We start from the raw sequence: 27,797 nt of genomic DNA, 5'->3' as shown, positions 1-27,797 counted from the left end.
TCTAATTTGGCTTATCTGACTCTAAAACAGGCCAGTCACATTCATGATTCCCTCTTTAAACTGCACATTCAGGCTCCTTGAATTAGGCAGGAGGACAAGTTAATAATCGTGGCTGTGGATTCCTGATTAGAAAGAAGACTATCTTAAAGAGAGAAAACTGAAGGATGTATTTATGTTGAAATGTAAGGCGATAAGATCTCTCTTTTTGATGTAGCTGTTTGTTATTTTCTGCAAAGAGGTTATCAACAATGGTGCACAGTATATAATACGGACAGAACAACGCATTATATAAGGTATAGTATCAGTGATAATTGTACCCTTCCTCCAGGAAAGTGCTGAGTACTGTAAAGGCCGAGCTGAAGAACAGAGCTGCTCATTGCCCTGTGTGGTCTCATGAGTGCAGGCCGCTTCATGATACAATGGTGACTAGACCAAAAAAAAGGAGAATAGTGGTCCACATTGTGAATTTTGTTCCTGAATGAAAAACTGACACAACCTCTGTGTGTGTGTTTGATGTGCATTTGTGTGAGGGAGACAGAGACACGCTGGAGCTTGGACTACACAAGTGACTTTGCATTAATGCCACTGAGAATGAGTCACTGCCTGCGTCAGCCAAGTAACGTTGTTTTGGCCTTCAGGGACTCTCGAGCACCAGATTCCACACTCAGGAGGATGGGTTTACTTTCTTTGTGTAGCATACTCCTGCACAGTATGGCATTTGAATGCATTTTCATTGAATTCCAAATCAAATTCTCAGTCCGGCATCCAGTGCAGTCGAGAGGTTTACCTCTTTGTCAGAGAAGGTAAAAGCCAGAGTGAGCTCGATGTCATCCAAAGCAAGAAATATACCATACTAATAAACACATGCCTCTACCCAGAGCTGCACGCCACTACCCATGTACATCTGTACATCACTGCCTGCGAAACAGATCACCTTAAATTAACAGACATTTTGGATAATGAGGAGAAAAAAAGGAAACAGTAACACCACGTTAATATCGGCTGATGGAGGCTTAAAGGATAAATATCAGCATCACATATACAAACTCTTTTTTTATTTCAATAGGTAGATAAAATATTACTCTTAATGTTGTATCCTACACGACAGAGTAGCTGTTTACATGCATTGTACGAGCCAAGTTACATTCATACATGTTAACGTAAATAAATAAGCAGTATGTAATTTTGTTTGAAAGTTCATCTTTTATTTTAAGGATTTCATTGTATGAGTTCAGTTATAACATATGTTAAAAGTCATATTCATGTGGTTTTAAGAAGGATGTTCTGTAAAGTTAAAAGCAGTATGGTATTACTGTTAGAGCAGTGAGGTAGGTTACTGTCACTTTAAGAGAGAGAGCGAGAGAGCTCTTTAGTGCTGTGGGACGGTTAGAAGTGATTCGGGCAGTTGAGGATCAATTAAGGACCGAGACACATGGTTTTCTTACCTTTAGTATAGTTTATTGATCAGGAGAACTTGAATTTGAACCATCCTGTAAGATTATTTAACAAAACTGTGGATTGAAGGAATTTGTTTTATCAGTTTAACTTTGGAGTCCTGTGGAAGTTTGCTCCTCTTCAAGTGAACATAGACGAGTAAATCCAAGGCCATTTGATCTTCAACCCACCTCATGCATCTTAAAAGATGTTACATGTTAAATGGTTATAACATGTTTTACATTTGAAAAAAAAAACGTTAAAGTAGTTTTCTTATTTTCTTGAATGTGAACATTTTTGAAAATAACTTTTAATGCACTAGAGCTGTAGTGATACTGGATTATTAAAATTTGATAACAATCAAAGATATCGAAAGTTGTTTCAATACCACAGAAACAAAGATAAAAGTCCTATGCTCCCAATATTGGACAGTTTCTTGTTTTTAATTTCCAAACATTACAGTCAAACTCCTGCACACGCTCTAAGATGCACAAATATGTTGGCAGCTTTTTGTCACTGAAACGTTGGCAACATATTTGTGCAAAATTTAGACTGGGCTCCCTCTTTCGCTTGCACAAGCACAACATTTTATTGTATGCACATAACTTAGATCTTTAATATATATGACCAAGATTCTGCTGTACAGGATTTAATACATTGACAATAAAGCGCCTATCTATCTATCTATAACTGAAGATCATTATTATTATTTTTTAAGTTTCTTTTTTTTTTCTCAATACTATCATCAAAATAACAGAGTATCATTTTTAAAACGTGTGGTATCAAAAAGTATTGGTGAGTAAAACTTTGATGTCTTAATCTTCCTGTTTGCCGTCCCAGTAAGAGAGGACATAATACGAGAGGAACCTTGATGGTTTCTGCAATCAGATGCTTTATTAATATCAACCTTCAGCATAAAAGAGTTGGCAAATGTCGGCATTAACAGCTAGAGTCAAATACAATGCTTCTTTAATAACAGATAGAAATTGTCCCTTTTGAACCTTGTAACCTAAATGTGTGTCTGTGTGTGTCTGTAGATCCTGAAGCAGGAGTGGCCTAAACACTGGCCCACCTTCATCAGTGACATCGTGGGGGCGAGTCGTACCAGCGAGAGCCTCTGTCAGAACAACATGGTGATCCTGAAGCTGCTCAGCGAGGAGGTCTTTGACTTCTCCAGTGGACAGATGACCCAGGTCAAAGCCAAGCACCTAAAAGACAGGTGAGCATGCTTAATCCTACTCCAGTCCTTCACCCAGCACCATGAAACACGATCTCAGTGTGTCAGCATTTGAAGATATTATAGCATTAATCAGATGATACAATGCAGAGATCTGTATCAAAGAGAAAAACTACCTCTGCTGTGCACTACATGTTTGCCTCCTGACTCCAGTTGACACTTGTATTAACACGGTGCACAACTCCATGAATCATGCCAAGCAGGGGTTTAAACAGTATTTTGAATTTGATAGTGAAAACAGTGCACTTGGGGCAGCAGTAGCTCAGTCTGTACAGACTTGCGTTGGGAACTGGAGGGTTCAAATCCCGATGGGGACCATAGTATGGAAGTTGGTCTGGTAGCTGGAGAGGTGCCAGGGCACTGCCGAGGTGCCCTTGAGCAAGGTACCGAACCCCAGATCACTCTGGTGTGTTCCCTGTGTAGCAGTGTGTAGCAGCCCCACTCTGACATCGCTCCACTGATGCATGTCCACACGTCCTGTGTGTGCATGTGAGATCATATTGGGGCCCATGTGTGTGAGCAGGATGTCTCTCAATAATGGAGTGTAAAACCAGAATTTCCCTCGGAAGAACTTGAAAAAAATCATTAAGGCCAATAAACAGCACATTTTGTAATAAATAGATTAAGGCAGGATGTCGGACATGAGGAAAACAAATTTTGTTCATTTTCATCGATTGACGACAGCGAATGTTTCACTACTTCATTGTTTTGGTTTCCTAACAAGCAGCGTGTGTTTTTTTCCTTTTTTCAACTGTAGCTCGAGATAATAATGTAAAAGTTTACTTCAAGTACATATGTTGTATTAGATTTGGCTTGAAACCTGAAACTACTTTCAATGGCAGATATCTGCAGAGTGTAGTAGATCATGTGCAGTAACCATTTGTAGCCGACACATCGTCACACTTTAATGCACCCACAAAAACCACCATGTTTGACTAATGGTTGTACGCACTGTGTTTGCCTCTAATGTGTCACATTAGCTTTAAAGTTACACGTTTGATTTATCAGTCAAAAGATTCTTCCGTCCTCTGATATAGAAGTTTCCAGCCATGTTTTATTACTTTGCAGCTTTAATTCACTTAAGGAAAGAAAAGGTGACCTACAAGAAATATTTCAACGGCTTTAATTTAAACGGAAAATGTCCAAATAAATCTTTAGAAAAAAAGCAAATGGATTACAAGTAATGCTTCAGGGTGTAATGGGATTGGCTCGGCAAATGACTGCGATCGATAATCACGCTGTAGCTCGACTCGTGTATCACATAAAACAACAAGTTGAGATTTTAATTATATACATGTTAGTATGTTTTCCTGAAAGAGATATAAAAGAGTCAGTATGCAGAGTGTGTTTGGTGAATCCAGTGTATTCAACAATGTGTCCTTTCTTTTCTTTTCTTTCAGCATGTGCAATGAGTTCTCACAGATATTCCAGCTCTGTCAGTTTGTTATGGTAAGCAGAGCAGATCTCCACTTCTTGCCCTTTAAGCAGTGTTTTAAAAGTTATTGATGGTTAAACACCAGTGTTTGTTCTTCAGCCCTTTGTCTTCTAATTGATTGCACCTTTAGGAAAACTCCCAGAATGCCCCTCTGGTCCACGCCACCCTGGAGACCCTCTTACGTTTCCTAAACTGGATTCCTCTAGGGTACATCTTTGAAACAAAACTGATCAGCACATTGGTGTACAAGGTGTGTGCGCAATGTCGAGTATCAAGTGATTTGTGCCAGAATAAAGTGTTTGCAAAACAAATCCTCCCTCATGGGTTTGCAGGGATATGCCAAGCAAGATTTAAATTCCTTAAAGTAATTGCTGTTTTATGCTCACAAGTTGTTAAACAAAACTCAACATTTCTGTTCATTGTTTTCAGTTCTTGAACGTGCCCATGTTTCGCAACGTGACCCTGAAGTGCCTCACAGAGATTGCCGGTGTGAGCGTCAGCCAGTATGAAGAGCAGTTTGTCACACTCTTCACGCTGACCATGTGTCAACTCAAACAGGTGAGCCCAGATAAGACGACGCTCAGGGTGTCATTTCTTGTTGTGAAGACACTAATCACGGTCATCAATGTGATCTGTATCCGTGCAGATGCTGCCTCTGAACACCAACATCCGTCTGGCCTACGCCAACGGGAAAGATGACGAGCAGAACTTTATCCAGAACCTCAGTCTGTTCCTCTGTACGTTTCTTAAAGAACACGGCCAGCTCATCGAGAAGAGACTCAACCTCAGAGAAACATTAATGGAGGTAAGAATTCTGTCTAGTGTGGGCCTAATGGTTAGTTTGTGTGCCCCATGTACAGAGGCTACAGTCCTTGAAGCGGTCTGCCAAGGTTCAAATCTGACCTCTGGCTACTTTGCTGCATGTCTTTCCCCACTCTCTCTCCCTGATTCCTGACTCTATCCACTGTCCTGTCTCTGTAATAAAGGCATAAAAAGCCCAAAAGTGAATCTTTAAATAATTCTGCCTTGTGGTGCTTTATATTTTGAGACAGGCTGAACAGTTGATGTGGTGACAATATCAGAGAAATCATAAACCAATCCCCCAACGGTGAATCTCCTGAGGCCTAACGGTTCCCTGTGTCCTTTCTCAGGCCCTTCACTACATGCTACTGGTATCAGAAGTGGAAGAGACGGAGATCTTCAAAATCTGTCTGGAGTATTGGAACCACTTGGCTGCTGAGCTCTACAGAGAGAGTCCGTTCTCTACGTCCACGTCACCTCTGCTGTCAGGCAACCAGCACTTTGACGTGCCGCCGCGCAGACAGCTCTATCTGCCTGTGCTTTCCAAGGTATGTCGCACAGCCAATCACAGGACACCTTCACTGATTTATTGAAGAACCTGTAGGCCCTGATTTTCACTTAATGGTAGTACGTTCGCAGAGGCATTCACTGTCATCTAAATTAACTGTTTGTAAGTGTTATTGCCCTCATTCTAAATGATTGAACAAAGAGAAGTGCAGGCACTACATGTTTAGGGGTCAGCGGTCGAATCAGCTGTTATGTGTTTGCGTTTAAAAATCCCCTCACAGACAGAGACTGGGGCTTAAACAGACTGACAGAGAATGTGATGTGGACAACAAGATGTAGATGACATGATATAAGCAATACATTTAAGTTACAGTAACAGTGTTCAGGGAGAAGGTAAGCTAACGCCAACTAACCAAACATACATGTTCATAAGCATATAAAGCAAGTCTGACCAATATTTTAAAACATAAATTCTAGTTAAATGCTTAATGTCATCATTACTCTTCTTATGGGTGTGTTAGCACTAGACATCTGCACAATTAGTCAACTAAGAAATGAATGGCATCATGCTCTCTAATCTGCACCAGAATTGCTAGTTGGTTGAACTAATTATAAACATTTTAATTAATGTAAGGCCTGAGGAAGATCTTGTAGATCGAAACGTTTCCCTGTTTAAAAATAATTGCCTGTTGGGAGCTGATCCGTGTGCAGACCTTTCTTTTTTTAATGCAATTAATGTAGGCCAACATTGCTGGTTAAATGTTGAGTCCTAGCTGTAATACAGCCACCTGCCACTAGCTGGGTCTATAGCTCCATTTAATTGGGCCTGCTCTCTCTTTTAACTTTATTTTATATACTTTATTAATCCCTGAGGGAAATTCTAGTTTTGCACTGTTATTGAGAGACATGCTTCTCACAGACAGGCCTGAAATACACACACATGCACCAACAGGACCTGTGGACATACATTAGAGGAGAGATGTCAGAGTGGGGCTGCTACACAGGGAGAGCACCAGAGCTCTTGAGAGTTCAGTGCCTTACTCAAGGGCACTTCAGCAGTTATCGGGAAGTTACCTGCAACCCTCTGGTTCCCAGCCCAAGTCCGAACAGACTGAAAATTGACCAATAGCATCACAACACAGAACACCGTAACTACACAGATTTTGAAGTTACTGCATAACAAGGCAAACGGAAGTCTTAACCTTAGTGTAAGATAAAAGACGTCAAGAATTTTTATTTCATTTGTAAAACACAATTTAAACACAACAGAATTCCTGCTGTAAGCCTTTAGATTGCTATTAAAATGTGCACTGTAAAAACTGTGAATTCTGAAATGCAACTTCTTGCATTGATTGTGCACAGCAGTTCAGGGCAGGATTGTTTGTGATTATGTAACATGGAGAGCCTCAACTTGCAGTCATACTAGAATCAGTTGGCTCAGATCAACAACAGGGGGCTGCTGAAGTGCTGCTAAAAGAGCTACTTACTAGTTACAACTTTACTGGAAATCAGCAGCTTGTTCAGCAAAATAACATCCAATAGTGTGTTTTTATTTTATGATAATGGCATTTCATAACAGTGTGTGTGTGTGTGTGTGTGTGTGTGTGTGTGCGTGTGTGTGTGCGTGCGTGCGTGCGTGCGTGCGTGCGTGCGTGCGTGCGTGCGTGCGTGCGTGCGTGCGTGCGTGCGTGCGTGCGTGCGTGCGTGCGTGTGTGTGTGTGTGTGTGTGTGTGGCCATAAGAGCTCAGTGTAAATGATCCTGTATACACACTCAGGTTGCACACTCCGACGTGTGTAAGTGCTGACAGGTATTTTATCTCTGGCAACAGGTGCGTCTGCTTATGGTGAGTCGGATGGCAAAGCCGGAGGAGGTGCTTGTGGTTGAGAACGACCAGGGAGAGGTGGTGAGAGAGTTCATGAAGGACACTGACTCCATAAACCTCTACAAGAATATGAGGGAAACCCTGGGTAAGACTTGAAAGCATCTCAGTCATTAGCCTTCCCTGTATTTATGTTTTCTTTGCCCGTTGTTTAATTCATCAGGACCACTGACAGTTACATGATTATAGACTTGTAAATCAGTCCAGTAACACTTTCACTTTTCTTGTTTAAATCAGCCCAGAGATGATCTATCAGCTTCAGTTTGCCCACCTATTGTAAAAGTTCCCTTTTATGCTCTGCCGCCCTGCAGTGTACCTGACTCACTTGGATTACGCAGACACAGAACGCATCATGACAGAGAAGCTTCACAACCAGGTGAACGGCACTGAGTGGTCCTGGAAGAACCTCAACACACTGTGCTGGGCCATCGGGTCCATCAGCGGAGCGATGCACGAGGAGGACGAGAAGAGGTTCCTGGTCACAGTCATCAAGGTGCAGAAACGACAACATGCTCCGTGTTGTAGTGCTTACATTTAAACACACAGAGATCTACCAGACTTATAAGACCACCTCTACACTTTACCTTTGTTATTTTTAAACAAATTTATTTTACAAAGTTTATGTTCGCATTTGTTTTGAGTTTAAAAACAGAGACACCCACATTTTCTTGCAAGTAGGATTTTTACCACTCTCATGTCCTTCCCTGATTTGTAACGTCATATTTTGTGACCCTTCAAACAAGTAAAACCAACGTCAGCCTTGTCTTTTGCCACCCAACTCAACGTCAACATGAGATATATGACTTGTAAATATAGCCTTGGTTATTTACTTGGGCTTGGATCGTAATATTGAAGCATTTTTTAAATGAGTAGTTTATCTTTTGACTGATTAACAGTATATAAACCCCTTTAAAAGCCATTGTGCCTTTGGCGGAGGATTATCTGTGATTGTAAATAAAACCTTGTTTGTCTCAGGATCTGCTGGGTCTCTGTGAGCAGAAGAGAGGGAAGGACAACAAGGCTATCATCGCCTCCAACATCATGTACATCGTCGGCCAGTATCCTCGCTTCCTAAGAGCCCACTGGAAGTTCCTCAAAACTGTGGTCAACAAACTCTTTGAGTTCATGCACGGTGAGTGAAGACACATTTTATTTTTCAACTTGAGTGCATTTATTTGGTTTCAGAAAGTGTGATGCAAAAGTACTTTATGTCTAATATCACCCTCCATGTCCCTTCCTCATCAGAGACCCACGACGGTGTTCAGGACATGGCCTGTGACACTTTCATCAAGATCGCCCAGAAGTGCAGGCGCCACTTCATCCAGGTGCAGGTGGGAGAGGTGATGCCTTTCATTGATGAGATCCTCAACAACATCAACACAATCATCTGTGATCTTCAACCTCAACAGGTCAGACAACACATTCCAGTTATTCGTAGAATTCTGCTGACTTTGCTCCCGTTGCACTCTGACAGTTTTGTGTTTGGTTTCAGGTACACACGTTCTATGAAGCAGTAGGTTACATGATCGGAGCTCAGACCGATCAGGCTGTACAAGAACACCTCATAGAAAAATACATGTTGCTTCCCAACCAAGTGTGGGACAGCATCATTCAGCAGGCCACCAAGGTAAGAGATGACTAAATGATTACATTTACCAGTTCATATGTCAGAACATTTTGTTAAAATATAAACTTCACCTCCTCAGAACGTGGACATCTTGAAGGACCCAGAGACTGTGAAACAGCTGGGCAGCATCCTGAAGACCAACGTACGAGCCTGTAAGGCGGTGGGACACCCCTTCGTCATCCAGCTTGGACGGATTTACCTCGACATGCTCAACGTCTACAAGTGCCTAAGCGAGAACATCTCTGCTGCCATTCAGACTAATGGTAAGGGAGGTGTGTCTTTGTATCATACAGCTGACTGATCACTTACATGTGCATTCATCCAGTTTACTCCATGAGAACAAATGATTTGATTCTTCAGGTATCTGATGAGTAGAAGGATAGATGGTTTACATTTATGTGTACGATGTCTTCTTCCATCATCAGGATTTCTTCAAACTGTAGGGTGATAAATACAGATGTGGATCTTTTTTTAACAAGCCCTACTGAAGACTCTGTCCCTTTCCATCTTCTCAGAGATGTTTCCAGCGTTTGTCACACATGGCTTCTTACACGACTCGTACAAATCATTCACCGTGTCACTAGGATTATAACTAGGAGTTCTGCAATGTTAGTTCATTTGTCTAATACTTTATAGTTTGCTCCTCTGTGCTGTGCCTTGCCTTTTGGGAGAGTTGTTGTTTAATTTGTTTAAAGATCCGTACACGGCAGAGACTGTGTCGTTATATTGTTGTTTAGGCATGCAGGGATTTGTACGAGTTCAGCATGGTCTCAGTGGGTTGCCAGGTTTTAAGATTACCCAAATGCCTTTAAAACAATGTGTTAACACTTTATAATTATATTGAAAGAGTTTGGCAATGGCATTTCAGCACTTTATTGAGTGTTCCAGCAGTAGTGATTTTCACGTCTGAATTTAAGCTTTCACATTATGTCCTTGTCTTCAGGAGGATTTTAGTATTACTTTTGCATTTTGTTTTGGGTCCACAAAGACTGTCTCCTTTTTCTAACTGTGTATGCGCCTGTTTTTGGTGACTCATCTCTGCATCTTTCTGAGCTTTAAAGGGAGGAGAGATGCCGTGTGAGGTCTGTCAGTACTGATCAAATATCAAGGATTTTTCTACTCGCATTGGCTGCTGATTCAGAGCAGAGAAGAAATGGTGATCTGTGCAGGAAGAATGAACCTTTTATGAAGCTTGAACAAATATTCTACCTTTTTAAGACACAGAGTAGAGTGGGAAAAGTTCACTGCATACGGCGTAAGAAAACAAATGTGAAATGTAACAATCAAATCATTACATTTATATATGGTGTCAGATGCGATACTGTTTTCACTGTTGAAAATCACAGCTTCTCATTAGATACCGTCAAACATCATAATTATTCATCATGTTGTTACAAAAGCCCACACGTAGATCCTCACAAGAAAACTTGTTTATTAAAGTGCTAATGTTTATTTTCCATGTAGTATCTTCAGTACATGTGTCTTGTTTGTGTTGCAGGTGAGATGGTGACCAAACAGCCCCTGATCCGGAGTATGAGAACGGTGAAACGAGAGACGCTGAAACTGATCTCAGGGTGGGTCAGCAGATCAAACGACCCGCAGATGGTGAGAAATGGCTCTTAATTTCTGGGGGGGGGGAGTTGCATCTGCAGTTGTCAGAAGATGAATTCACAAAGAAGACCTTTATTTCGGGGTCTATTTGAGTCAAGGTGACCTGTGAGAATTGTCTCGATACAAAAAGCTTTTCGAGTATTTTACACAGCAGTGTCCATGCCCTCTAACGACTTTTTAGATAAGCTGTTTTCACTTAAGAACTCCTCACAATCAGGTCTCAAACTATTCCACACCTGGCCTTTAGCTCACATTGGCTGAATGTCCATCTGAGACTTATTGTAAGCGCTGGAAATCCCACATTTAGTTTGGGATGTTGTTGAACGTGCAGCAGGTGGAGGAGGACTCTTTAATCTGTAACATTTTTGGCGTTAAAGTTACTTAGGGTTGTCAAGATACCAGATTTGTAAACTTGGATACAATTTAAATTAAAATGAAACCATATTGATAACTGTTTTGATACCACGGCAACAAAAAATAGAAACCGCAATAGGCACCCATTATTGGCTCATTTCTTGTTTTTAATCACCAAAAAATGCAAGCAAACTCCTGCACATCGTCTTGCACAAATACTTTGGAAACATAAATGTGCTATTTAGTATGGCTGTGTATTTCACCCAACCTCACAATACATATACCGATACCTAGGCCACAATATGAAATAAATATCGTGATACATGCTGGTTTTGGTTAATGAGCATGTCCTTCAAAGAATTCACTAATCATCTGTTCTTTATTGTTGAGAGTAACAGTTTACAACAAGAGTAACAACAAGAGTTTTAATGATCCCACAACTTTTAACACTTAAGTCAGATCCTATATTCTTTAATTTTAAAACTTAAAATAACTTCCAGTGTGGTCTCTCACACTGCAGATACTGTTCTGAACAGACAAGCTGGGATATCATGGCTCACACTCATTAAGCAGCTGTCCCCAGCCTTCATTATCATCAACCCTGTACAGACGTAGTCTTTACAAATAAAGCTTAAAGGTGCTTTTGAGATCTTTTGAACCCTTTCACAAGTTGAGGGATATTTTGAGCGTCATTCAGTGCCGGTTGGGGCGGCACACACTGACCCCGTGTAGCGAGACTAGCTGTTGTGGCTAGCGACTTATGTGTACACAGAGGTTAGCTGTATTTTACGGCGTTTTTAAAAAGCTTGCACATTACATGACTCATGTCCAACTCCCGACTTCCTGATGCTTGTAAAAATCCAAAACGACCCCATAAGCTTTGCTTTCAGTTTTGCTCGCTGCTGGATAGTTTCTCATCCATGCTCGTTTGTTTTGATTTGGAACGTGCCTTGCATTATGTGGTTGGCTTCTACTGCCGCCTATTGGCTTCATAGTGAACTCTGAGAGATCAGGGTGGCTCTCCTAATCACAGAGCGGTTTTACAGTTTAGAGAGGGTAGGTTGGGATGGACTGCTTATTTTGCAAGTGTAGAATGTAGCAGACAACATCTGTCTGAGTAAAGAGAGCATTTTATTTTTATTAAGTCAAAAATCAAACCTTGGTCACACATGGATTTATGATATTATTCTTTCTTTTTTCCAACTAAAGGTATGTCTGCTTTTAAGCATTCATGTGTTTACATCCCTGACCAAATACCAGCATACTTAAAGAAAATACTTAATGAAGCGTACAGCTGTGATGTTTGCTCACTCTGTCCTCAGACGATCCTGTTCACCGTGACAATCGATGAAACAGTCGACAATAGAAAAGAAGTAGAACTAATCCAGCTGCTATTTTCAGATCAAACACAAAGACTTCTGCCCTCAGCTGTGTTTTTATCTGCCTAACAATTAAAGATGTATCTTCATAGCGAGTCAAAGTTTCTAGACGTGCAGAAATTTAAGCTGCATCTTCAGTCATTTTTCTCAAACTTCTGTTAAGGTGGATGCTCCTGTCTTTTGGTGCATGTCGTTCCCTTTTGATTCATCCTGTTTTCTTTTACCAGGTCGGAGAGAACTTTGTTCCACCACTGCTGGACGCCGTCCTCATCGACTACCAGCGCAACGTCCCTGCTGCCCGCGAGCCCGAGGTCCTCAGCACCATGGCAACAATCGTCAACAAGCTGGGAGGACACATCACCAGTGAGATCCCCCAGATCTTTGATGCTGTCTTCGAGTGCACCCTAAACATGATCAACAAGGTGAGCCACCCTCTATTTAAACCTGACAGGGTGATTCATATTTGACCTTTTCACCAAACTGGTGAAATGAAAATTAGACCAACATTCAACCCGCATTTATTCAAAGACATCTCCAGGGTAACCAGAAAATATAGATTTTCCCTGAGATCTTCAGGGAGCTAAAACGGCTGAATGGGGTTATGCTGAAAGGTAGTCCTTGGAGGAGACTAACGCATGGTGTGTTCATCACTTTATAATTTAAACAGATGGGTGACATGCTAGACTACGATGCATGTAAACATCACACTGTATAGCCGTTTTCACATATGCACGCCGGATAATATCTAGATATTTACAGAAGGAACGCTCCGGAGATTCTTCCGACCTAGCCGTTCACATATGCTCCTCACAGCGGGGGACTTTCCCTGTCAGAGGGGAGGGGGCGCGGGGGGATTTCCTGAGGTAAGACGTGACGTAAATAAACAACGCGGAAGTAGCGGCCGTAGCAACAGAGTCCACTACACGACGTTATAATGAGAATATTTGCCTTTATATCAATGCTATGTGTAATCCAATGGAATGACAACATCCACAAAAGAGAGGAGAACAACATACTGACGAACAGAAAACATAATGCAGCAGTTTAATTACGTGCACGGACAGACACTTTAGCCGGTCACTATATAAACGTCATTCTCTTTCTATTGGCTCAAATTGAAATCTCCGGAGTATATGCTGCCGCATTCAGACATCAGCTCACTCAGACTTTCTGCAGAAAAAATACTAGGGGTCTGGCCGGATAAACTCCGGGTAAAGTCTGCGCCAAATATGAGGCTGTTTGCGTTCACACATAGCCTAAAGAACCTCTGGGTAGCCAAATCTCTGGAGTTTTTCAGGAGATTTCAGGAGGGTTTATTAGATCAAATCCTATGTCAGCTGTTGTCCAAACAAAATCCTCAATTTGAAAGATTACGGTACATCAGAGTGAAAGCAAAAATGTGCATGTTAAGGCAGCCAGTGTCTTTCATTCACATGTAACTAGCTGCTTCTTATTTGCCCTTGAAGCTGAAATCAGTTTGAGTATTCAATTTATATTATATATTTTTTACATATAATAATGTGCACATGCAGTGGAGACTGAACATAAAACTACAGATCAGTTTCTCCATACAGTTCAGCTGCTCATTACTGCTTTAAGGATTTTAACTCCATACAACTTGACAAAAGGTTTGATATTGATATTATTGACATTGATAGGAAAATGTGTATAACACTGCCTCTGAAAACTATTGCAATATATATTTTTATATATATATGTGTATATGTAGGTTGCAGTTGAAAAAAAGTAGGTCATGCCTGTTCTACTTAAGCCATGAAGCAGACTAGTCGAGGAATGCAGACTGACAGCATTTAAACTTTTTTCACCCTCCTACCCTTTTTGTGATTTTTGAAAGATTGTGTAGCGATTATTTAAACATCATATTTTTGTGAACAGCTCACTTTACCAGGGGGGTAATTGGCAGCTGCCCCTATTGGTAATCCAGTTTTAAAGCTACTAACAAACTAAAACATTCATCAAATTTCTGATTCTGATGAGAGATTTGTTTCAAATGGTGATTGGTACAGTCTTAATAAGGCAAATCTAGCCTTCTGCTTTTGTCAGCCTCTAGTGGTGTCATCTGTCAGTCAAAACAAGTGGCATACAAAGGCTGTCGAGCATTATCCAACACACCCACTGCTGCCTGTATCTCTGACTTCAGTGTAATATCTGAATGAAACCTCTAATATCGACTGTTTTGGCTGCATTGGGGAAAAACTGCAAATTAAGGAAGTGACTCAAGAGGTTAGCAGAACAATGAGAAACTGGACATGTTTGTAAGCCTCCTTCTTGTTGATCTGGTTTTTATAAACTCATTATTTAATTTGTGTAAATGTATTCAAATGATCTGTCTGTTGTGTTTCTCTGTCAGAACTTTGAGGAGTTTCCCGAGCACAGGACTCACTTCTTCTATCTACTCCAAGCTGTGAACTCTCACTGCTTCCCTGCATTCCTCGCCATCCCCCCTGCACAGTTCAAGCTAGTGCTGGACTCCATCATCTGGGCCTTCAAACACACTATGAGGAACGTGGCCGACACTGGTGAGTCTACACACACACACACACACACACACACACACACACACTCACATTTTGCTACATATTTGAATGGTTACACTGAGCAACAAAGCCTGGAGCATGAATACTAGATGATGTAAAACTATCTGTGTGTTGTGTCTCATCCTGTCACAAGGGCATTATCGTCTTCAAACAGCAGCTTTGGTTGCTGGTTTAAAAGGCAGAAAGCTGACTCTGCAGGTTCACTGTGACACTTAGGCTCAGCTCACTCAGATCAACATGTCAGGTTAGGTTTGTGGGAAGACGTGAGGAGGTAAACAATCAGAGTGCCAGAACTTTAAATATTCCTGAAACCAATTTTAGAAGTCCCTAAATGATTTTAAAGCTTGTCTACATCAAAGAGTTGGTTCTTTACTTCGATTTTGTTATCTGTAGTTGTTGCTAGCATTATGAAAACACCATGAAAATCTTAAAATATTGAAAAAAATATATACTGGTACTCTGTTTTTGCACCATTCAAGTAGAGAATAAGTAACAAAACTGAAAATGTGTCCACAAACTGTAAAAAACAAAATTAAGAATATATACATCTAAATATAAATGACACAGACTTGTCATGTTGAAACACATTATCTCGGAAAACAAAGTTTTTGTTTTGAAATCACCAGTACGACCTCAGTAATGAAATTAAGTCAGTGGTGATTCAAGAGTCTGTTGGAGCCCGAGGCTAAAAATGCACAGGGGGCCCCTACCACAAAGAATCATCACAAATATGTTATAAATAATCTGACACCCACAATAACCATGAAAAATTTAAACTTTTTTAAATTTATGTTTGTCGGCCCTCCAGAGCCCCCTACTGACCTGGGGGCCCCAAACAGTTGCCTGTTGACAAGCTGCTCCTCTTACTAAAGAATAAACTAGAGTTAATCGATTAGAATAACTTGATCCCTGAAGGATATTTTGTGAATGTTACATTTTTCATGGATGTATACTCATTTTTCCTCTGAGTAAAGATAATTGCATTTAAAGCATTTTCAGGGGTGCTGGATGGCCTAGCGGTTATATTGCGCACTTTATGTACAGAGGTAATAGTCCTCATCGCAGCCACCAAGGGTTAGAATCTGACCTCCGCCCTGTGCTGCATGTCATCCCCCACTCTCTTCTCCCAACATTTCCTGTCTGTAGCTCTCCCAACTAACAAAGGCCTCCAATAATAATAATAATACTCAGTGTTTTTTTTGTTTTTTTTGCAATACTTAAGCTGGACTTCTTAAGGAGGATACGAGAAGTGGCTGCACACCAAACTGAGGCTTTAAACATGAGCTTAGCTTGTTGGGCTTGACTTGTTAAAGTTTTAAATTCTGTCTGTGTTTGTCATCTGCAGGCTTTTATTGTTATTTTAAAGGTATCCAAATTACCTGCTTAGGTCTCCTCCTCTCTAAAACAAAGTGAGCCTGTGATTAAAACCGGTAAAGACACAAGAAACAAGCAGCTTCAGGGTAAAGTTCTGTGTTTCTCTGATGCTCTGGTTGCCTTTAATACTGACTAAACTCTCACTGTTTTGTTTTTTTTGTTTGTTTGTTTGATAAAGATTAACACTTGGGCTTTTTGTGCCTTTATTAAATGAGAGTGGGAAAGAGACTCGAGTAGGACACTGGGAAGAGAGAAAGTGAATGACATGCAGGAAATGCACAGAGAATCGTAGTGGAACCCGGTCCCTCCACCTTGAGTACTACAGCCTCTGTCCATGGGGCTCAGCTGAGGACATAACCGCTAGGCCAACCGGCGCCCCAGCTTGTTGCTCTTTAAATTTAAAAGCCTTTTTGGAAAAACTCTGCAAGCTCCAGTGTACATGGCCGCCTGTTTATCTATTCATTAGTTAAGCTTAAGTTATACAAACATACAAAAATCCCCTCTATCCTGGAATGGTTTAAGCAGATCTCTGTTCCAAACACTTTTTCAATGTGTCCTGGGACGACGGGAAACCATGAGTCTTAAGCCCTGTGAGAAATGTGCAAGACGTTGAAAGTGTGTTTCTGCTCATGCAGGTCTGCAGATCCTGTACACGATGCTGCAGAACGTGGCCCAGGAGGAAGCAGCCGCTCAGAGCTTCTACCAGACGTATTTCTGTGATATCCTACAACACATCTTCTCTGTGGTCACGGACACGTCACACACGGCGGGTGAGTTCACACACGAGTGAGCCGGCTTTAAACACTCCCAACATCTGGCTTAGCTCCTGGACGATTAATGAATGTATCCAATTAAAGGGTGTGTTGGTGTATGTGTTCTGCAGGCCTGACGATGCACGCGTCCATCCTGGCCTACATGTTTAACCTGGTGGAGGAGGGAAAGATCACCACAGTGCTAAACCCTACCAGCCCCACAAACAACCAGGGCTTCATCCAGGAGTATGTGGCCAACCTGCTCAAGACTGCCTTCCCTCACTTACAAGAGTGAGTATGAACACACACCCGCACACACACTATCTGTGCTTTAGTAACATACACATTTGTTTACCATGACTGTTGTTGTGTTTGTTTAGTGCTCAGGTGAAGGTGTTTGTGACTGGCCTGTTCAGCTTAAATCAGGACATTCCTGCCTTCAAGGAGCACCTGAGGGACTTCCTGGTCCAGATAAAGGTGAGGCTCAGGCTGCTTCACTCATTTAGAAACTGCTAATGTAGAGGTCAGAATCAGAGAATACTTTAATTAACTCCAAGGAGAAGAACAAGTCGCTCCTCTCCCCAGGTCATACACAATAATCACTGTTTATTTCCCATCATTTAAATGTGAGAATTGATACCTTTAAAGCTGTGCCTCTGTTACTTCCACATGTTGGGGAATAATTAATCAATAGTAACAAAGCATTTTTTTAAATGTTTTGAATTGCTTACAAAACGATGTAATCTTTCAGAGCAAATTCACTCAAGGTATATGTCCACTTAAAGTGTTTGGTTTTATCTCTGTCAGGATCAGATGGTTATTTTTAGTTTACTGAAGGATTGTTCCCCTACAGATGTAAGTCGTCTATTAAGAGTAAAACCTTTCTCTCTTTTTTTTAAAGCTAAAACAGTCGCAACATCGCTCTCTTCAAAGCAACCAAACTCCACTGAAATGAAAGGAGCAATTTTACCTCACAGAACATGGGACATGTTGTTTGTGTTGTTGTGTGACTTTTTTGTTTTTAATGGTCTGCTGTAATAATCCAACTCAGCATTAAAAAAACAAAACAAACTCACACAATAACAGCCCGCCCAGCAGCTCCTGTGTTCTGCACAGTTAAATGACTGTTTTTGTCAATGGAGTCTGGTGGCTTTGGAGAGAGTGGCGTCAGCTGTTTCAGAACAGCAGCTTTATCAGAAGAGTCTGTCTCTGCAGGGATCCTTCCAGGGATTTAGTAAACAGAGCAACCTGTCAGTGGCACAAACACATCTTTCTAAGCAATTTAAAAACATTTGAACTTATTATTTTAGACATAAAAATATGTAGAGATAGTAGTTTAAGGTTTTCCCTTTAATGTATTAAATCATCTATCTGTGTTTCTGTTTGCTGCTTAGCTGAACCTGAGTGAACAAAGTCCTGTGCAGCTTCTGCTCTGCTGTTTGTTGTCTGTGCTGGGTGGGCTTTGTCTCCTCTCTCAGAGCTTATCAGGCACCGCATAGTTAGCTGCTTAGCTGATGTTTCCACAAATAACATTTCCTGCATGGCCAGGTTGGCCTTCTAAGTGTATGGAAGGTTTGTGGCTGCTGTGGCGCTCTATTGTTGTTTTAAAGCTGCGTGTGATGGCGACACAACGATAAAACGTCAGTGTTTTCTCGTCTGTGATTGGCCAGTTCTCATCCGTCAGTCCCAGGACCCCAGGGGGGTTTGGCGCTTAATATGATGATCTTGTAAGAAGAAAAATCAGTGTAGTCAAGAGGTGGTTAAAAGACGGTCAAAGGATGTGTTATTTCTTTAACTATTAATACATAACATGTGAAGCATGTACTTTTGAACGTTCATGTTTTCATTGAATTAAATATAATTCACTTAACAGGATAATACCACTCAGCACTAAATCACATTTTTATTGTCCACAACATTAATTTTATTTAATTTGTAAAGGGATCATGTAATTTCATTAACATCAATGTTTACCATTTGATGCGTCATACCAGAGTAAGCCGCACAATTAAAACGTAGCATGCCATAAAATCCAGTCCGCATGAAGACGATAGTTTAAACCTCTTTTTTTCCCTCAGGGAGGCCCTCAAAAAATAACTGGCCTTTAATCCTGTGCGATCTTAAAAACCAGATTTTTTGTTTCTGGATTTTAAAACAGCACTGAATTAACAACACTGCACCACTAAACACATAATATAGTACAAACCTGTTCAATAAACAGTTGACGGCAAGTTGCCTTGAAAAATGATAAAAGTGGCAAGTGCACCAGTCTAGCTCACATAAAACCGTTTTTGCATCCCTGATGCATTTTTTTTATCAGGTAGTTAAAACATAATTTTTCTGTCACTGGGTTTTGTAGTTTCTGCCTCCACCTTTGATTGTTGTGTTGAGTGTTGCACCAGCGCTCACGAATGGAGCAGACTTAATGTCGATTGTTAAGTGACTGGGAGGTTAGCTAGCACGACAGTTAAAGAGGGAGAGTGTGATAAATATGTGGATGAAGACTTTGTGGTGACAAAGATCAGCTCGTTTGCTCTCAAATGATTTTAGTTTTAGGAGAGAGAACGTGTTACCTACACAGATACTGTGGAAAAAGAATTAGCCACTGTTAGTTATAGCTAATATGTGTTTATTTATTGCATGTCTTATCTTCAGGTATTGTGCAGGTCTACAGTGAAGGGGATGTCCAGAGAAGTCAGGACTGTGCTGCAGGTTAATTGGATGGATAGAGCGGTTGTCTGAAATCTAACTGTGGTGTTTTCTTTGTGCAGGAGTTTGCAGGTGAGGACACTTCAGACCTGTTCCTGGAGGAGAGGGAGGCGTCGCTCCGTCAGGCACAGGAGGAGAAACACAAGATCCAGATGTCAGTGCCGGGCATCCTCAACCCTCACGAGATCCCTGAGGAGATGTGTGACTGAGCCCCAGCTCCACCAAACTGTACAGTACTCCAAACAGACAGACAGAAACCCTAACCACAGCAAACACAACAAAACCCAAGAGAGAGGCACTTGAGTGTGGCGGGAGGCCGCTCACCCTCTGCAGAGCGGACCGTCCCATCACATGTTTGTTGACCAAAACAATGCCAACAATATGTAAATGAGTACCGCGTCACCCTGTGGCCCTTTTTATGTAATCTGCGTTTTCTATGGAGACTTTTTGTGTAATCTTTCCAGAACTGTTAATCTTCTGTTTCGTTGGTCTCTGGCCCATCCCAAGACCTGCATGATGAGGTTATAACGATTAGGACGACTAAACCATCTTGTTTATGTTCTGTTCCCTCCACCTCCCACCTTCTCCCCCCCCCCCCTTTCCTCATATAATTGTTTATATATAAATATATTATATATACAGTCTGAGCAGGGTTTGTGTCTAGTCGGAATAGAAGCTTCTAGACACGCATGCACCGCTTGTCTGGTGTGAGAATGTGAATCTTAACGGATAATGAATGAAGGTCGAGAGATGCTGTATCACGTTTCAGCATCTGTTCTGCTTCACCTTAAAAAGTGTTTGGCTGCTGCCTGCAGGAGGTTTTTTAGGGAAAGCAAATATGTGCATATCATCCCAATTGTATAGCATCTTTAATACCATGGGAACATTTTCTCCTTTTATTCTATTGTTTCTTTTTTTTTTTTGTTGTGGGTGTGTGCGCGTGTGTGCTGTCGCCTGGTCGACATCAGCGTTTTGTTTTCCTCTAAGAGGATTGTTGCTCATTTGTGAGCCTTCATTAATGGGATGTTTTAAGGAAGTGGCGGAGGTATTTATGGGTTCTTAGTTGGTTGCATCTTTATAACAACTCCTGTTTAACTCAGATGGCTTTGAAGATTTTTGAATTGTACTAATTTAGATTGTTTACCGTGAAGTAGTGTGCGTCCAGAGACACTACCTTTAGAGCAAAATGAAAAAAATAAAACCGGGTTTACATTTAATTTTGTATTTTTGCATTTTTCATTTGTACCTGTTTGAGTTCTGTCCAAATAAACAAAAGGCTTTTTGTCCACAGAGCAAATGAATTGCCAACGAGTTGAATTAGGAAAAGAATGTATAAATCCAAATAAGTACCCAATCTCAAATGGCAGATTTCCCTTCTCGAGGTGTTACATTTGTTGTGAACTTTTTGAACTGATTAAAGTTGAGAATTTTATAACCCCGCCTCTGCCCGGATGTTTTTATTCCACACAGTCTTTAATACAAACTCAGAATGTTAAAGTCACTATCAGGTCAGGTTTGTTTTGCTTTTATTCCTTTACTGTGATGCTTGAGCTTCTTCTCTGTGCAGGAGGATGCATGTGCACTGAGTGTTTTTAGTTTCTCTGTCCTCTCTTTAAAGAGATAACTGGAGTTCAGTATGCAGTGTGCTTGAAGTGAAAACCTCAAGCACACAGACACTCAGAGGACGGACTTCACAGTGAGGAGAAATCTAGTTTTCGGGTTCAAACGTTTAAAATATGTTTGTGTTTTCAAAGAGTTCATAGAGATCAGAAGGAGATGGATGTTAGAGAGTCTTATAAACAAGGTTGTACATTTAAGTCTCTGCTGCTCATTTACAAAACGGCTCCTAATTACCTAAACTCTACACTCCCTCCCGCCCACTACGCTCTGCCAATGAAGGCGTCTGATCCAACCTTCACAACAGAGCCATAAGTCTCTAACTAGACTCTTCTCCTCTGTCGCCCCCTGGTGGTGGGACGAGTCCCTTTGCACCTTTAAGAAAAAGCTAAAGAGCCAGCTCTTAATGAACACCTATGACCTTAATGATGATGATGGTTTTGTTTGACATGACGATTTCAGGATGGTTTTGATGCCGATTAGAACTTTAAAGAACAGCGGTCGATGTTGATGTCTGGTCACTTCCTGTCAGCACCTGTGTCCGATCAGACTTAAAGCTGACGTTTCCTCCGCTCTAGATCCTTGCTTGTGTTTCTGATGTCAGTCGCTTTGGATTAAAGCGTCTGCTAAATTAATTGTAGAATTGTTTTCCATCTAAGTGGAAAATGCATATCACACCAATCCTGAAGTGAACAAAGTGCATGCAAGCCAACCTGCGGATCAGATACTTTAATTCTTTCTAACAGCATACTCCACATTTTAGAAAACAGACTAAGCTTCATGTCGATACTTGGGCCTGTCTCTATTTTTGCAAACAAGGTCACTAAGAATGTATTTGCAATCTCATCCCCTCGTGTTTTAAGACACAAAACGATTCATGCAAAGTTTTTCAATGTCTCAGAGTGAAGAGGGGATCTTAAAAACAAAGATTGTTTTAGTAGATTGTTTTTATTAGATTATTTATTACATCCTGACAGTGATAAATTATCGAAATCAAGCATGCAATCTAATCCTCTCTTCAGGTTTTGATCTGGATATCAATCTGCTGCTTCTCCTTTATCTTCAACACATCAACATAATTCCTGAAAAGGAAAAGCAGACGATGAGGGTGATGATGAATGTCATCTGTCCTACTTGCTGTGGCATCCGGCCATTTCCTCTCAGACACCTTTGGCCAAGGTTGGTGCGGTGTAAGCGGAGCCAGCCTCTAATCTCTGTTAACACAGCGGTCTTACATTAAAGGTTAGGATGACGCTCTGCCGCTGAAAGCTGAAACACTCGCCTGACACAGTCCAAAAAACTGTCAGCTCTGATGCAACCCGACAGGAAGCTGCTGGAGGACTCGCACTGCTGCCCATATTTATTTACAGGCAGCGCTCCAGACGCCTGTCCACAAAAACACTTACCCAGGACTTCTCAAAGGAAAGACAGAAAGGGGGAAGACAGAGGAAAAAGAAAACAGAGGGGGATGAAACATAGTAAAAAAAGAAAAGAAGAAGGGAGAAACAGAGTTGGATTAAGGGCGTGAAGAATCAAGAATGATGACAGAAAAAAAAGTACAAATACAGAAAGAGATTTAAAAAAGCAAAGAAAGGAGGAAAGATATTACAAATATAGATATGTTTAAAACCGTGGAAAGAAAGAGAAGAAGACAGAGAGAAAGTGAGATTAAAGACAGGTAAAAAGAATCAAGAACAACGACAGGAGAAAATACTGAGAGAGAGCGATTAAAAAGAGGGACCAATAATGGAGGGAAAGAGAGTGAGTAAATATTAGAAAAACAAGTTTTAAAAAGCAGACAGATGAGGAAAAATGGAAAGATGGAGGAAAGACAAATAAAAAGATTTAAGAGGTCAAAATTTAAACAAAAGGAAGAGCGAGCGATGAAAGAAACAAGAAATCAGGACTGACGATGGAGGGAACAAAAGAAAGAGATCAACAATGAATGAAATAAAGGACTGAAAAAAATCAAGAAGGATGAATTAAGGGGAAAAGAGAGAGAGAGAACAAAACAAAGAGAAAAGACAAAAGAGGCGGAAAGCAATCAGGTAGAGAAAGAGTGAAAGGTCAAAGAAAGAGGATATCTGGAAGTCGACAAACAGGAGAAGAGTCAAAAAGAAGGCAGAAGGCAAAAGAAGCTTCAGGACAAAACCAGGAGCGGAAAGACGTTAAGAAAATTAGAAGAGAGAAGAAGTAAGAAGGGAAAATGTCACTGTAGCTAAAATTGACTGAACCCTGCTGGACTCAGTGGGGGTTTGAGTATGTCAACTAGAGGTGTTACAGGGTGAAACCTGGACAGCTGTCACCTGTTCTACCTGCAGATTCTTCTAACGCCTCATCCCACCTGCACAAGAATTTAGTGATACAACTGTGTACTTGCACAGTCTGTAGTTGATTTGTTACAATGCCACAGTTTTTAAACTAAGATATGATCCTAGTCAAATCAAATGATATCCAAACCTGTTTTGAAACCACGGGTACAAAAATAGAAGTCTAGCACACTTAATACTGTGTAATAACGTGTTTTTAATTACCAAACATTGAACACAAGCAAACTGTGCAGCACTGTTAAAGTTGCAGGAATACATTGGCAAAGTATTTGTGCAATTTTGACAGTGCTCTCTCTCACTTTTTATGGCAGCGGCTTTTAAAAAAGATGACTGCAGGTCTGAAGTTTTTTTTCTTTTTGATACTATCGACCGTTTTCTCAATGAATTACGGACTCTTGAGTTTTATGATGAAGTTGACCTAAAGCTGCACAAATAATGTTACCCACTTCCTCTCTGTACACAGAAGCTGTTTGAAATCAGAGAAAGCCAGTATGACCTTCAGGGAAGAGAAATATTCAAAAAAGCAAGGACCAGGTGAAATTATAAAGCAGGATTGTGAAGCCATAAGAGGCTACACTTGTGGAACATATTTACTTTAGAGTTAAAAAAAAATATCTGGTTAATTTTGTGCATTTATAAATGAAGACCACATTAAACTTCAAGGAACTAAAAAAATATCCAAGTCTGAAAACGTGAGAGCCCTTCTCTGCAGCCTTTCATGGACATGGCATCTCCTTCCTGTACCACTACTTTCCCGTTTACTTTGACGTTTTCATATCTGATACCCCCTCTCTGGGTCCATAACTCAGCCCGGCTGTAACTGAACCCCCTCCCTCCTACCTCCCCTCCTCTCCCCTCCCCGTCCTGACCCAGATCCACAGATCCTCAGCCATTCTTGGCATCTGCTGTCGAGGAGAAGAGGCAACAGCTGGGGCAGCCTGCGCCTACAAACCCACCACCTACCACCCGCCCATAAGAGAAAGAAATGCCCACTCTACGGCCTTGTGTTATGCCATGCTCTGGATGGGCAGGCAGGGTTATTGAATACCCCTGTGAATTAGTTTACCAGATAGAGGCCACACACCGACACACGGACCCTCACTCTGTTTCTGCACAAATGACCTGCAAGAAACGGAGAGAAGACACATCATCAGTGTTTACATTTCATTTGAGTCTTTCTTCCACACCACCTGTACTTCAACTGTTGCAGAGGGGACAGGTTTTTGGTCAAACTGGGGCAAAGTTGATCGTGGGGAGCCTGGGAACTCTGCAAAGTGACACACTGCCACCTAGTGGACGGTTACTATAAGTCAAACAAAAGTCTTCCTGGAGCCAAGTGTAATCCATCACAGGCTCAGATTGTTGTTCCAAGTGTCTGACAACATTTAGAAAAGGATCCCTACAGAGGAAGACCTTTTTGTTTGACAGTGAAATCCTTTTTTTGAAACCAGAAACAAATGTTCAACAGTCTGATCAGAGCATTATGTTAGGAGTGTTATTATGTCTCACACACACAAATATTCCCTGAAACCAAACTCACGTTTTTTAAACCAGCAAAGTCACATACGGTGGCTGACAGGTGCAAGCACTCAGCAAAGGCTGAAACGACATTTGGAAAAACGTGCAGCAAATTTAAAAAACTTTGCAAATTCAAAAGCAAACGTCCAAAACAATGCAACAGCTAAAACTCGCTGCAAATGAAACAAACATTCTGCAAAAAGCCAAAACAACTGCATTGATTTAAAACACGCTGCAAACACATAAATAATACAAAGTCAAAACACAAATATCCAGAAAACATCTGCAAATAGATAAATTCTGCAAATCCAGCCTTTACAACTGGAGCCTGTAGGGGTGCTCTGTGAGACCGTTTATTAATGACGGGAGAGAGAGAGGGAGACAGTGAGGTTGCATCGTTGAGGTACAGAGAATAACGTCAATATTACAGCAACAAGGAGATTTAAAGTGATTCCGGCCCGGGTTTTGTAGGCCAATGAGGTCACACTTAAAGATAAAAAAGACGCAGTAGAGCATCAACTCCAGTGTTCTACAAGGTAAAACTATTATTTTATTAACGGAGCCTTGAAGCTTTATAAAGTGAGTCGTCATTTATTTTTTATGGTTTAAAAAAGTGTAAACATATTTAAAAAAAAGACTTGTCAGTGTAGGGATCCTCTCTTTTTATAATATTCCAAGCCTTTCAATAGTTAAAACTAAAACGCTTTTGCCCTGAAGGATTACTTTGATTTTTTTGATGTTGAAGCTCATTCTGTGGCTGCAAGCTGAAATGATTACATTTAGATATCTAACGATTGTTTGGACTTCATATGATAGTTTACTTTTAGAAACTTTGTGGATACATCAAACCCAGTGGTTAGGTCACGACTCATTTACAGAGGCTGTAGTCCTCCAAGCAGGCGGCCCGGGTTGAAGTGACTCTTTTCCTGCATGTCATTCCTCACTCTCTCTCGATTTAACGCTCTATCCAACATCCTATCTCAGCTCAGTTGGTAGAGTGGGTATCTCTCAACCAGAAGGTCGGGGGGTTCGATCCCCAGCTCCTGCAGCCACATGTCTCTTCAAAGTGTCCTTGATGGGTAAGACACTCAACCCCAAGTTGCTCCTGCTGCTTTGCTGGCGGTGTATGAATGGGATTAGTTACTTCTGATAGTCACATTACATAACAGCCTCTGTCATCAGTGTGTGAATGTGTAGCTGTGACCTGTGATGTGAAAAGCCCTTTGAGGAGTCAGAAGACTAGAAAAGCGCTACACAAGCTGAAGTCCATTAACCACAAAGGCAAAAGCCTGCCCTTTACCAAATTATACCTCTCTTTGAATCTAGTCCTGTTGTCACGTCAACGTAAAGGTAACCGGATCCAAAGAGTTCAGATGTGCAGGTATAGAATAATGACTTCTACATGTTGTCTTTTCCAGGAGTTTCCATCTCGTCTAACTCCAGAAATACATGTTCATGTTTGAGTCCAAGTGTATTTCCTGATCACCGGTTGCTTCAGTCCTCTCCCTGTTTTCAAAGGAGCAGCTGCAGCTGCACAAACAGACGGCCGGCCGGCTGAGAGACAGAGGATGCAGAGGATGGAGATACAAACAAACACAGTCACACCTGAGTCAGAGCAAAGACAGAAGGTAGTGGACAGACGAGGGGTAAGGAAGATTACACAGATGGATTATGGGTGGAAGGATCTCGCCTTCTCCTCCCTCAGCGTGTCAAAAAGGGCTCTCTAAAAGGCATGCTTTGGATTACATTGTTTGAGTCTATGCACCGACGTTTTATCCACTAGAAGATAAAACACTACTTTCATACTTAACATTATGCGTTTGTTTTTAAATTACTCGTCTGTTCGAGGATGGCGCTTCCCGATTGAGTGACATTTGTGGCCTATGGTTGTGAACTTTTTTATTTTGCTCTCTTGTCTAAGTTTCTCTGTTTGACTCTGTCTGCTACAATTACCAGTCATACGTATATAATCGTATTCTCGCTGTCTTATTTCCATTATTACGATCAAACAGTTACGGTGTGTCTGTCTTCATTCATCTCTCTCTTTCTGTATCTCCAGAGGCTGGTGTACCGTGAATCTGGTTCTGCTTGAGGTTTCTGCCTCTAAGAGGACCTTCTTTTCCTCCCACTTCTGCTCTCCTATTGGTGGAATCATGTTGCCATTCTTTAAATAATGTAACAAAGAGTTCAGTCTACCCCTGCTCTTTAAGTGTCATATCACTGTAGTTGTGATTGAGGGATATATAGAAGTCTAAAAGTCAATTAATTATTTGATTAACAAGTCACATGAATGGAGTGGAGAGTTGAGGGATGTGGTCTACGACTCAATTGTTAACTGCACTTATTTGCAGATGTCTGGAGTTGTATTAAGAAACATGCTACTCGCCCACTTAGGCCTGAAGGACACACATGAACAAACAGGAGTTATGGACATGCTTTAATGGAGAGATGTCACAGTGAGGGGGCTGCACATAGGGGTCTCATAGAGGCTGTTTGTGGTTTGGTGCAGTGCAGGGGCACATCTGAAGAACTCCAGAAGTGACCTAGCCCCTCTCCAGTGACCAGACCAACAACCATATTTTTGGCTGTTACGGACACATGCTCACCTCGAAGGAATAAACTAAGTCCATTGTTGTCTCCATCAGTTTATTTAAGCCATTCTCAATAACGGATT

At 41.2% G+C, this 27,797-nt stretch overlaps 1 protein-coding gene across 2 annotated transcripts in view; it reads left to right on the top strand.

Annotated features, from left to right (window-relative positions):
* xpo1b (exportin 1 (CRM1 homolog, yeast) b) overlaps window positions 1-21,093 on the top strand; it is a 33,035-nt gene extending 11,942 nt beyond the window's left edge. The window contains exons 7-25 of one of the 2 annotated variants that reach the window (XM_061040750.1): window positions 2,472-2,653; window positions 4,072-4,120; window positions 4,237-4,356; window positions 4,536-4,664; window positions 4,753-4,911; window positions 5,258-5,455; window positions 7,244-7,382; window positions 7,606-7,787; window positions 8,270-8,426; window positions 8,540-8,703; window positions 8,787-8,921; window positions 9,001-9,193; window positions 10,420-10,526; window positions 12,493-12,687; window positions 14,637-14,805; window positions 16,833-16,967; window positions 17,081-17,240; window positions 17,330-17,426; window positions 19,721-21,093. In XM_061040750.1, the coding sequence (XP_060896733.1) occupies window positions 2,472-2,653; window positions 4,072-4,120; window positions 4,237-4,356; window positions 4,536-4,664; window positions 4,753-4,911; window positions 5,258-5,455; window positions 7,244-7,382; window positions 7,606-7,787; window positions 8,270-8,426; window positions 8,540-8,703; window positions 8,787-8,921; window positions 9,001-9,193; window positions 10,420-10,526; window positions 12,493-12,687; window positions 14,637-14,805; window positions 16,833-16,967; window positions 17,081-17,240; window positions 17,330-17,426; window positions 19,721-19,867 (2,817 nt within the window). In that variant the 3' untranslated portion in view covers window positions 19,868-21,093. The remainder of the gene's footprint in view (window positions 1-2,471; window positions 2,654-4,071; window positions 4,121-4,236; window positions 4,357-4,535; window positions 4,665-4,752; window positions 4,912-5,257; window positions 5,456-7,243; window positions 7,383-7,605; window positions 7,788-8,269; window positions 8,427-8,539; window positions 8,704-8,786; window positions 8,922-9,000; window positions 9,194-10,419; window positions 10,527-12,492; window positions 12,688-14,636; window positions 14,806-16,832; window positions 16,968-17,080; window positions 17,241-17,329; window positions 17,427-19,720) is intronic. The other variant, XM_061040751.1, reaches the window with a different exon arrangement.
* Window positions 21,094-27,797: the final 6,704 nt, after the last annotated feature.

The sequence above is a fragment of the Labrus mixtus genome, chromosome 6, assembly GCF_963584025.1.
Source record: "Labrus mixtus chromosome 6, fLabMix1.1, whole genome shotgun sequence".
Taxonomy (NCBI): domain Eukaryota; kingdom Metazoa; phylum Chordata; class Actinopteri; order Labriformes; family Labridae; genus Labrus; species Labrus mixtus.
This window is presented reverse-complemented; position numbering and strand designations above follow the sequence as displayed.